This window comes from Petromyzon marinus, chromosome 5, assembly GCF_048934315.1.
Source record: "Petromyzon marinus isolate PM22_M1 ecotype Great Lakes invasive population chromosome 5, UKy_Petmar_22M1.pri1.0, whole genome shotgun sequence".
NCBI lineage: Eukaryota > Metazoa > Chordata > Hyperoartia > Petromyzontiformes > Petromyzontidae > Petromyzon > Petromyzon marinus.
Genome location: NC_133671.1, coordinates 12,804,943 through 12,817,393, shown reverse-complemented (window position 1 = coordinate 12,817,393; position 12,451 = coordinate 12,804,943). Strand labels below are relative to the sequence as shown.

Sequence of the window (12,451 nt, the reverse complement as noted above, 5' to 3'; positions counted from 1 at the left end):
TACATTGAGTCCAATAAACCAGAAGTATGTAATCTGAAAACAATTGGCAGTGTACCAACAGGGTTGAGTGCACTTCAAGTTATTACTGAAAAATCGGCATAACTGTTCTCTTTTGAGAGTTAATATTCCAAAGATGACTCAAGCCAAATGTGCACTTTAATTAAAATGTGAATTATGGCAAGTGGAAATCGTAATACTACATCCTACATGCCTTATAATGATCCAATTAAAATGTCTTTCACATGTGAAGTCAACATCAAATATAAGAAGTTTCAGTAATTACCTCTTGATTTAAAGCTTTCGTGACTGCAGGGATTCATATTCTTGGTTCTTTCGGTAAAGTCACGTAGAAGGGAAACAATAAAATAATAAAAATATTAAACAATTCTCACGACGTTTCGACTGCAACACAAGCAATCATCATCAGGTGTGAAAATCACAGCAATACAATTTTCACACCTGATGATGATTGCTTGTGTTGCAGTCGAAACGTGAGAATTTTATTGTTTTTTATTTTATTGTTTCCCTTCTACGTGACTTTACCGAAAGAACCAAGAATATTACCTCTTGTTAAATTAAACATGACAAAACACGCAAAACTGCATGAAAGATATTTCATTTTAATGCATTTCCAGTAGCATTTAAGTAACAGTTGAAGTCGCTTTCGCTTCAGATGCCTTCTGTTTACTAGATGGCAATAGTTAATCGCAAACTACGCTCTCAACATCACATTAAAAAAAATGTGTTAATTGATAACGTTATATTGAAAGCATAGCTACAACCATGTTGGCCATATTAGAGACCATTACAGTATACACCCAAAGCAGGACATTATAAACTATACAGTTATAAAATGTGACCATGAATGTCGTATTAAGTAATTTTTTTGCAAAACTTTGCAATGTTTTTAATGAATATGTATAATGTACCCCTAAAAAAAATCAGGTTGTACTGTTGCCTGATAAGAGTAGATTTATAATCGCAGAGGAGAAATATGCAAGTACACATTTTCTGAGATACCCAAACCAAGTTCTGTCCAAAGGATAACAAGGACGGACAGAGGCGTGCATTTAACCCACACTGGCCATAAGCCAATGGACAAATGCTACAAAATCAAGGGTTCGTTCTGTGTGGCATGTGTAACATGGCAGGGTCAAATTGACTCGGTCTGCACAAATGCCTTGCGCCTTTTAACACACGTCCACACAATCACTTCATTACGACAACTGCATGGGTGGAGGCAGTGATTAGGAAAAATGCTGGAAAGTTAGAGGGTGTTATTTTGACATTACCTAGCCGAGCCGTGGTCCTGGTAACATTGTTGAAAAATATCGATTGTTGTGGCACTTGATAGACACTCATCACGTATCACTTAATACAAGCAACGTTAAAAACTTTCATTGTACAAAGCAAAGCCTATTAGATAATTCTTATTTACAGAGTCTTTCTGAAAACCCACCTGGAAGAGTACAATTAGGTTGTGTACAAGGGGTGGTCAAATATTTTGAGACTTGAGTCGCTAACAAAATCAACATAGCACTAGCAATATTTTGAAACCCACATTTCATTTGCGACCAATACAGTACAGTACAAAGCTACGGATTGTTCTTCCTGTACCTGTATATTACAATTAAAATGTGCGCTTACATTGAAAACAGAATTCACTTCTGTAAAGTACAACTGTTCCTCAACAGACGTATAAAGAAACGATAAGGCAGACTTCACAAACATGGTTGTCCTCTTCCTTTATGCTTATTAAAACATCTACATTATGTAAAGTTCAGCCTTTAAAAAGTGCCTACTTTTAATATACCACCCTCATTCTTTTTGACCACCTCCAGTAGATTTGCTTTTCAACTTGCATATAAATGAGAAACACCAGCTCATAATAATGATCCCTTTACAACAATGCATGCACACCTCAATAGTTAGCAATATTAACCAACAGGACAACCTCCTGTGAAGTGCGTACGACTATGCACGGCATACAAATCATATCGGCTACACAGGGCCACGACCAGAGAAGTAAGAGTGCGGATCCCTCCTCTTAGATCAGCGTTTCTCAAATCTTGAGTTCTCGTGACCCCCGCCCCCCATGGTGCGGATTTCTGCTCATTCATCTTTGATGTTCAGAAGCAATGTCAGCCTCCGCACACTTTACACAAAGCTCTTGATTGCTTTGATCATCAGCGCAAGCTGCTGATAGGGAGCTCACGAGAACTCTTGAAAAACATTGCCCTGGATCATCTGGCTTATAGCTCTACTCCTTCCCAGGACAGTACACGAATTATATTATCAGCCTGTGTGTTGCAGGACAATGGGTTGATTGCGGTTGCAATCCTAAAGTCGAGCCGCCACAGCAAAAGTCGGCCGTATAGGTTACTCTGGATGTAAAGAGTTCGCAATTAGGATAACAATCACTTCCACGCCAGCGTCATAGGGAGACGTGCAGTGCGAGTGATTTAAAAAAAAATGTGGAATGACATGAAGCATTGGGAGTGTGTGCTGGTGGCGTGAAGATGGGGGGGGGATGTCTGAGCGCGGAATTAACAATGGGAGATGCTGGTCTGGCCATCCTGCATAGCAGTGTCGTGCCAGTTGAGCAAACGGCGTCTATATATCACAGGGTTATCATCACAGCACGACGTATTGAAGTACAACTACAGCACAGAACTAATACCATAGCACACCGCTGCAGCCAAAGCGTGTCCCTCGTACACACACACACAGAGTTCTTGAGAGACGCGCACCAAAAGTAACTCTCACGGTGACAAGTGACAGGGATATTTTATACCGTCGAGGAAATACTTGTACGCATCTACACAACAGCATATACTTAACTGTTTTATAAAAAAAAAAACGGTACGCTGCGCTCGTTTACTTTCGCAAATTGTCGTCCCTGGAGTGGGTGCGAAATTCATTTTAAGATGCATTTTTTTTTACAAGGGAAATCGCCCGCAGAACGCACGACTACCACACACAGAGGCGAAAAGTTTTTTCTCTCCCATGAGCCCTGTATATAACAGCGCTTAATTGAACAAGCAATCCAAATTTATCTTAATCTGTAGAGTTAATTCATCTTGCCTTAAACGTATTTCACATTAAATGAGTATTTTTCACCTGAAGAAACAAGTACATCAGCTCAAGTGGTTCCTTTTGTGAGATTTAATGTTTATTAAAATGTGCAGGTCTTTTTTTTCCGCTCACTTTACATTACACCGTATAACTATATGCACAGAACTTTAAAACTTCGAACCAAGTTTTAATCAAAATAGGTGTATCCCATCCCGTTCAATATATTATGTATTAACACAGTTGTGAAATATTAATTGCAGTAAAACGCGGCGAGAATTCACGTTTCTCGGATAACATTAGCGCTAAATAATAAAAACAAATACTGTAAAGTTAGTTCAGCAACAAACAAAAAACACCGAGCCTTTCCTTACGGCCGCTCAGCTGAACTGGACCGCATGACCAAACGCCTCGATCATAATCGTAATAAAAAATAAGAATCCACTGTGCGTTAATAGTTCACAACTAAGTTACTGTACACATCCCAATTCAGTTTCAACCTTTGCCCACAACTCTGTAACACCAATAAAAAAAAATCCAAAGCCTTAACTATTAGTAAGTTATAATAGAAGCGTAACGGTTCAGTTTGCAAAGCTGTAAATGACACTACGATTGCAACAGGAAGTGATAAACCTGTTCGCCTAAGATTCGCTATGCGAGATGGTGGCAAAACAATAATTTGATTTGTAAGAACACCAATGTGTAGAGAAATTGGTCAAGGAACCGCTTGCCAGAAGAGCGATCTATACAGAACACGGGACGAACGTGAAATGAACATCGGTGCGCAATGTCCGGGAGACAAAGGAAATGGGCCAGCACAGAGATCCAAACTTTTTTTTTTAAATAAATGATTTAATGCCAATGAAAACAAAACATGTTATTGAACTCATGGAAACGCCGCCCATTGTCAACAAACCATTGCCAGATGGGCGCGCATTTTGCGAGTGCAAGTTGGCGTGCAAGACGCAAGCGCACGTACTGGCAGGGCCACCCGACCGCTCTTTCGTTGGGAGGCCACCGCCTGCCCCCCTATGCGTCCCCTGGGTACAGGAAGCCGTCCCGAGTCACAAACCCGCACACTTGTCTCGTGGAACAAGCGCTCGATTGATGGTGCAAAGATTAGTTCGACACGACCCAGATGCAAGCGCGATGGCCATCCCATCGTTAAGAGAACCCGTAGTTCCGTTCAGTCCCAGTTTTGTAAATCCCCCATCTATTTTACTTGCTTAGGAGCTGAAAATAATAACACTTGCAATTCAAAACGAAGAACACTGCACGGTCCAACAGTCAATTAATGTTTAGCAAAAAAAAAAGTAGGGCTAAAGGCAGAAAACGAATTTCTTCCACCGGGTAATGTGCATATTGGAGCACTGGGCATATCACAGACACGACATGCAGCTGCCCATCGATGCATTGTAAATGATAATACTTTGTTTCCCCTTTAAAAATGCAACACTATGTATCAATATTATAAATGAGGTTTGGGAAGAGTTTAAGATCTCGCACGCTGCACAGACCATATTTCCACATGTACCAATTAAAAAAAAAGTTATGCTCATAATCCAATTTACAATAATTGCATGGAGAGACAATGGATTGCGTCTAAAGTTACACATTCTTGCTAAAGGGTGTCCCATGAGTGATCAAAAATTAGCAGTCTTATTTTTTTCACTCCATTTCTGTGATTTAAAACATTGCTAAGCATAAACATTGCTGCGAGTCAAGCGTCAACATTGGCCTAAAAAACAGATGCCACATTGGAGAAAGTAAAGCACGTGGCTGCATTCGCTTGTATTAAGAGAGAATTCGATACCCCATACGATGCAATGTTTCATGCACTAGAGGGCTGCAGCTTGTGTGCGTGTTAGTGTACATATCATTAAAACGGTGGAGAGAAAATAGGCTAAATTAACAAACCCATCACTAAATGCGAAATCCGTACTACCTGATTTTTTACGGCGGATTTTATTGGACTGAACTACGATCAGTACCGGAATTATTTTACCTGTGCCCCGCGTAGGTGGCTGCGAAACCTGACGGTGGATATTGAAACACAAAGCACAATATAAACAAACCAGCTGAAGCCGACGCCGAGTAAAAGTGATACCTCTGCTTTAGTCTGTTTAACTGGTTCCCTGGGTGAGAAGGGCGATGGAGTGTGTCAGTGATGTTGCGATGTTAAGAGGCGTGTGCGAGTGATGTGACGTAACGGTGTGCCTCTTTCAAATCCGATAACTTTTTGCACACGCGGCACTCCACTTTAGTGCCATAAACGTTCCCACAAAATTATCGTCGATGCTGTAAGTTCACACCTGCACACGAGGAACTCTTTACGACCCACATTAAGCAGAACACGCTGCAGTTAACGGTGCCACGACCCTGAAGAGCTATGCCCCCCCCGCCCCCCATGTGCCTGCACTGAAAAAAGGGGGGTGGTGGTGGTGGGAGGGTCGCCTCGGGGCATTTGAGTCACCAAGGAGTGCACGCACCGTCGGAAATGGATACATTGATCATTTTTCGTTATGTGCCTCAATAGATTCCATGTGCAACAGCAATATTTTACGTGTTATTTCCGAGTTCTAAACGTGGTGCCGTTGTGCTCCGATGCTCAGTGGACACCCCCCCCCCCCGCCTTTTGGTGCCTCAAAGGGATCACTCAGCACAGACTGTTGCATTAATTGCAGGCCCGGTCAAATTTGTGTAGTGTGCATTCAGTGAAATAATGACTAAAGAAACCAGCCTGATGTCAAGATGTGTGTTTTTATATTCTCAAACAATTGAGAGATCTCATGAGTGACAGTATTGCACACCAGCTGTCGGTGTGCCTCGTACACTTGTTGAAGCTCAAATGTCAAGTTTCAGCTCATTATTTCATATATATGTTTAAAGCTTTCCTCTTATAACTGAAGGATGTTTCATGTAACTCCTTGAGATAACAATGGTAGGGACCCTGTTGTTACATCACTGCCCTCTTTTTTTACATGTATTCTATAGAAAAGTACATGCATGTGGCCTGTGCATGTGCCTAAACAGTGGCGTGCCTTAAGAAATGAATGCTACTATCACGGCATCACAATTGTTTATCAAGGTTACCTTTCTGAGCATCAGTCACGACCAACCAGTGGCATGGCTGCAATCCGGTTCAGAACATGACCTTCTCCACGCTGTATTACTCGAAAAGACATGTGGCTAATTTAAGAAAAGACAAGTATAGTACTATTCTGTATGTACCTGGAATTAATCACACCTGACGTGGTTAAGATAGAGCAGACAAGTCTTTTCCTAGCTGGACCTAAACCTCACCACTGCTCTCAACAAGGCTCCAGCTCCTGATGTTAATGCCTATCATTGTATTTTGAACAGGGATTAATTGAAAGCTGCAGGACATTACAAATCTATGCGCACCTTTTCAGCAAAGAGATATATAAACATCTCGGCAACAATACCGATCACATTGCTCACTGTGTGCAAAACACCTTTTTACTCAGTGTCACAGACCCCACTTGTACTGCTCTACTGTAACCTATATTTTTACCCCTTTTTCAACGTTTGTTTCTTAATGTCCTGACAGTTGAATAACGCGACACATGGTACCGTATGCTTGTATAAAGCTTTTAAATGCATGCTGTGCAGAATGGTGGCTGTGGGTGCCTTTTTAGAATGCTGTATAATTAGCAACCAGCATGTGCAGTCCATGGCTCAGCCAAAATATAAACGCACCTGGAAACAACAAAACACAACTGGATAAAGTAGTAGGCTAAATATTACATTAACTTAGATCTCTGCACATTCTGAATTTCTCAAGGAGTTGACACTCTGAAATTAAAATATCAAGTAACACAAGACATGCATTAAAGTTAAGAACATTTATGCATTTACTTCTTTTTTTACACCTGCTTCAATTCTACAGCGCAATTGCACAATGTATGAAGCCTCCAAGTAACCAAAATACAACTCATTTGCACACCGTATGGACACATTTACTGTTTTGATTGGCAAGGGTGTTAACTGGATTATGGTCAATGACAAGAGTCAACAAATTAGGGCTCAACTGTGGCACCCAAAGAACTAACCTCAACCCTGGCTGCAGTAAATACATGGGATTGCAAAGGAAGGTGTGTAACATTTGCATCCATTTTTTTGGCAAACACCAATGCTAGCCAAACCACAAGCAGCATGGTTTAAACGCTCAACACTGGCAAGAACACAATTTTTCTCCTGGTTTGGCTTCACACTCAGATTAGCATCCGACTCCGGCTAATCCTCTAACTCAGCCAGACCCCTATCAGCTCTGGCAAGAACGAAACGGTGCAGCCTAAGGGCTCAATGGTTGCTCAGGCACTAATCCAGACTAAAAATGGCCATCTCTCAAGAACCCTGGCAGAATGCTACCTTCATTGGCGAAGCCTGTATCCTAGTTAGATCCTGATTCAAAACTCGTGTCTCAATACCCCCCCCCCCCAGGCTCTGAATCTGGTCAGGTGCCAAGTCATGAACAGTGAGTAAATATAAGTACTTGTTTCTCCCATTATTTTGGTACCGAGGCATATCTATGACGTTTATCATGGTTTTGGTGGTGTGTATGTATGTAGAACTTATTTTGCACCGAACGTAGCCAACCATGTTAATCAGTGCGGTATATTTATCTGTTGGTATTAATAAAGGTTACATGTTATTCTTGTGTATACTATACTCAAATATAAGTGAGTTTAGAATACACCGACTGTGACATTTCAACAGAAAAAAAAGCAAATCTAAAATGACGTGACAATGTACATAGGAAGAGTGAAACATGGTGTCGGCCATCTCAAACTCTGGCTTGGGTCTCAAAGTATGGTTAAGCTTGAGCTCTTACCAGGCCTTAAACCTAGAATGGCCAGAACTATGATGAGGCAAGCTGTATAAGCACAAACACGCACTTGGCATCAACCCTGACTGGGACCTCACATCGGCATAGGCAATCGATCCTAGCACCAACATGCCTGGTGAGACACCACCTCTGGCTAGGCAACAGCTTAGGAAAAACTAAAGCCTAAGGCTTGTTGAGATGCACAGCTCAAAATAAAAAAAGCATCCAGTTTAACAGCACCTGACACAAATAGCTAAATTTAAACAAGATTGTAATTTGGACAGTTGAGCTCCAATGTGCTTTGTTTTCATTTGAGCCTTCTGCTACGCCAAAAATATTTTTTATGACAGCTAAATGCCATATAAATAAGAAATATTTAGTCACTTCTTTAAATGTATTTACAAAACCTAAGTATAATTAGTTACATTAACATACATCACATTCTCATTACATTAATTCTAAAGCAATCCAGCAAAGGAGTGCCCATTACAAAATAACTGGGAAGACACTATTCTCCTTAACATCTAATTTAACTCCAAATATACACGAAACACAGTCACCTGCTAAACTGTAAATATCAATTTACGTAAAATGGCTTTGCGATGCTGCAAGTACAAATGGAGGCCCTAAAATGCAGTACTCATTGTTAGACACACCACTGAAGAAACCACATTGAAACCAATCAGGCCACTAGATGGTTGCGATGTTAAAAGAGCAGGCGTCGTTCCTACCGACCAGTTTACAAGTCATGAACACACGCAAGCTTGCAATAGCCACCGGCACGGCAAATGTTTAACAAAGCCTGTGAAGAGGTGATCCTATTTGGCAGCATATGCATTAACTGCTCTGGTATTTCAGGATGCTTGGCACAGTTCTTTACAAGCATTCCCTCCCGTTGCGGGAGTGAACGTGTGATATGATTGAGAGCACCCGCGTCTAAGCTCGAGGCGGCAGCTGTGCCCAACATCTGGACGCACGGTTACAATACACCAAACTGCCCAGCGCATGTTTACCCTATTCATGCTCGAAGGCTCTAGGCATAAGCGTGTTGAATAAAACCTTTGTTCTCATTTTATAACCATAAACCATGATTACGTTTACTGCAAATGTCACTTCTGATAAGAGGTGATACTATGTGCGCAAAAAAATATGCATGGTGAAAACATACCACATTTTCTCACAATATTCCACATGTACACAACGACGTACAATTGGATGTAAGCACAATTCTCCGATTTTCTTTGCCTGAACTGAAAAAGCATGGCTCTAAACGATGGCCACACATCTGTCTTTCTGCCAGCAAGGGCCTCTGCTTATGTCTACCATGAATGTTCAGTGAGGAATGCTGTTCGAGTATGGAAGAACAAGCACAAGTGTCCTATAGCCTTGTGGGTTGTGTAGTTTTTAAGCACAAACCTTTTTTTTCTTCAAAACCTAACCCTGTAATGCTGACAATAGTTCAGTGTATCATGCAAACAATGTAATTTATGTGTAAGCTTATTCCACTGAATTTAAACAATAGATGACAAGGGATGTACACGGTGGATAAAGTGATATCACAGATCCGGGCATTGTGACATATTCACAGTTTAAAACCCAAAAGGTGTAAACGTAATAGAATGGCAGCAGATATATACAGGCAAGCCAGTGCCTAACAGCACGTCTTAAGTCAAAACAAAAATGATATTTCTATTACTTTGTATAAAAACTTAAAACTAATTCAGCTGCCCCAACACTGTTTGTAATGCAGTACATTTATGTTACAAACCCTGGGCTATTGAAAAAAATAACAAAAAAGCCTTAGACATAGCCATGGATCCATCAAGAATGTTGGGCCAAACTAAAAACCCGAGGCAAGTTTTACGCTCTAGTTTTGGCCTAATCCAAAGTGTAAAGACAAATGAATTGTGGGGCAAATAAAATATTGACAGACTGCTAAAAGCAATAAGGGCTTTAAAATCCCAATAAATTGGGGGTTTGAGCAAATTCTGACTTCCACAGGCAGGAGATGCAAAAATATGAAGACAGATTAGCCAAATGTATACAATGACAATCCCACGCTTAAACGGTCGGTCGTCGGTAACACCACCAATGCAAACATTAAAAAAATGGGACTGTGGTGCAAACATAAAGTCCGACTTTCCATCTTGAGTCGTAACAAACACGTGTGCTCATGCCCCGGCTCCTCTCCTGTGGGTCTGGCTCAGTGGCGATGTGACGTGGAGGGAGGGAAGGAGGGGACAGAGTGGGAGCCACGGGCAGTATGCAAGCACACAACCCGGGGGGCGGGAGGGGGTGGCACCCATGCTAATTGTAGTAGGATCCATTGGAGAAATGAGAAGAGGCGCTGGAACTGCGACTCATGCCACGGTCGCCCTGTCCTCCGGATGCGGAGGCCGTGCGCCGCATGGGCTGGGGGCTGTTTCTCATGCCAGGGTTGCCCGCACGGCTGCCACCACTGCCGCCGCCGCCGCCACCAGCTCCCCCATAGCCTGACTGGGATCCCGAGTAGCCCTGGGCTCCCGGGTAACTGTGGCTGAAAGCTTCGGCTGGCAAGTTGGAGAGCACCAGGTTGCTGAAGCCCAGGCGCACGCTCTCTGAGTCGAAGAGCTCGATCTCGCGAGCCTGGCGCTCCAAGAGGGAGCGGATCTTGTCTGAACGCTCTGTCTGAAGAGCTACCATCTCCTCTTCAATCTAGAGGACACAAAAGGGTTCATGGGGAAATGTAAAAATTGGTTTTGTGAACCGTGTCACTTTAGGTGATTTTAAACACATTTTAGTGCTCCAACTCCAATTAATTCCACCATTGCAAGTATAAGAACTAGCAGAGATAAGAGCAACAAATGATCAATCAGGCATTAGGTACACAAGCTGACAAAAGTGCATCTGTTTAATATGCAGTCTACAATCACACCAAAAACTTATGTGAAACCATTAAGAGCTCTCTATGCTTATCCATTTTTTCATATCACACTAATTTTGATCACAATAGAAAGACTGTTGTGCGAGTGAGGTATTAGTATAAGTAGGGTTGCCGCAACATCATTGTTTACGATAAGATATAAAATTTGATAATCACGACACAAATTGACCCATAACTTTCTCTGACTCGTATTGTATTGTTTGTGTTTTAGACATTTCACTTAACTTCAGCCTTCCATACAATTTCTAATCATTGTACCTTTATAAACACTTATAACACATTACTGTATGACAATTTAAATTAACTTAAATTATGACAATTGCTGCGGAAAAAATAAGCACTTTTCCGAGCAACAATTTAATGGGCAAGAACGCTTTATTTACAACTTGAATTAATGTGTTTGAAAATAATTTGCAAGGCTGAGTAAATTACATGGCACTAAGTGCCCGCCCCAACAGCCTTTTCTCTGTACACATTCCGTGGCCCTGCAGGGAAGATGCTAAATTAATAAATGATGAAAACCTGTGGACGGCAGCACTGACGTAGGAAAATCAGCATGGGAAAATGCGATTATTGTGGATATTATAATCGCACGATATATCGTAGTATAAGCCAACTCGCGGCAACCCTGGGTGTGAGCATGCACGTGCACCTATGCGCAAACAAATACATACATTCACCTTCTGCTCAAGCAGCGCGCGGCGCAGGGACACCTTCTGCTCCAGCTCTTTGCGCTCACGCTCATGCTGCGCATCTGTGCGCATCTTGATCTTGCTCTGGTAGGCGTTTAGCAGCTCCAGCTCCTGCTGCAGCTGCACCTTCAGGGCCTGGCACTCGCCCTCCTGTGCCTCGTCCAGGCGGAGCTGCAAGCGGTAGCAACATTCGTATTTGAGTGACGATTAAACGGCGAGAAGGAACGACCGGCTTAAAATGCGCGTGGATTAAAAATAAAAAAAGCAGGGGTGACCCCCACCATGACCACTTACCGCCTGTGTGGACATCATCTCGTTGATGGTGTGCTCGTACTGCTCTGCCAATATGGCGAGTTTGCGCGTCTGCTCGTCCTTGAGGCGCTTGAGCACGGCTTTATGGTCGCCCTTGGGCGTGGTCTCCAGCAGATGGTTGCGCAGAGCCTTGTACTGCCGTGTCTGCACCTTGCACGTGTCCTGGAACTGCTTTTTGATCTGGATTTCTTTTACCTGAATCACGGCAGAAAGGGAGAAAGGGGCAGAGAAGCAAGATTGAGGTAGCTGTCGATGTCATGTGCATTGTGGAGGCAGTTTCATGGTGGTGGCTTATAGGGATGCTGTGCAGTGAACGAAACAACGTTTGTGCATTGAATCATATAAGGCATGAAAAGGGGAGCTAAGCAAGAAGTTAACAGGTTAAAGTAGGACATTAAAACATACATTTGGTTAAAATAGATCCGTGTTTGAATGCATAATCATATTAAAAAATTGTGCAAATTTTCGTGCAAACATGAATGATACCTTTTATTAGATGTGAAATTATGCATATTTAAAAAATACTTGAGATTACACCCCACTCTCTACATACAACTATTCTCATCAATGAATGGGCTGTTCTTCACGTGATTTGTTTACCGA

The 12,451-nt window shown here is 42.1% G+C and overlaps 1 protein-coding gene across 4 annotated transcripts in view; it reads right to left on the bottom strand.

Annotated features, from left to right (window-relative positions):
* Positions 1-600: 600 nt before the first annotated feature.
* LOC116939065 (serine/threonine-protein kinase TAO1-like) overlaps positions 601-12,451 on the bottom strand; it is a 38,031-nt gene continuing 26,180 nt past the window's right edge. For 3 of the 4 annotated variants that reach the window (XM_032946958.2, XM_032946960.2, XM_076061613.1), the window contains 3 exons: positions 11,831-12,043; positions 11,519-11,707; positions 601-10,615 (listed from right to left, as the gene is read on the bottom strand). In XM_032946958.2, the coding sequence (XP_032802849.1) occupies positions 10,229-10,615; positions 11,519-11,707; positions 11,831-12,043 (789 nt within the window). In that variant the 3' untranslated portion in view covers positions 601-10,228. The remainder of the gene's footprint in view (positions 10,616-11,518; positions 11,708-11,830; positions 12,044-12,451) is intronic. The other variant, XM_032946959.2, reaches the window with a different exon arrangement.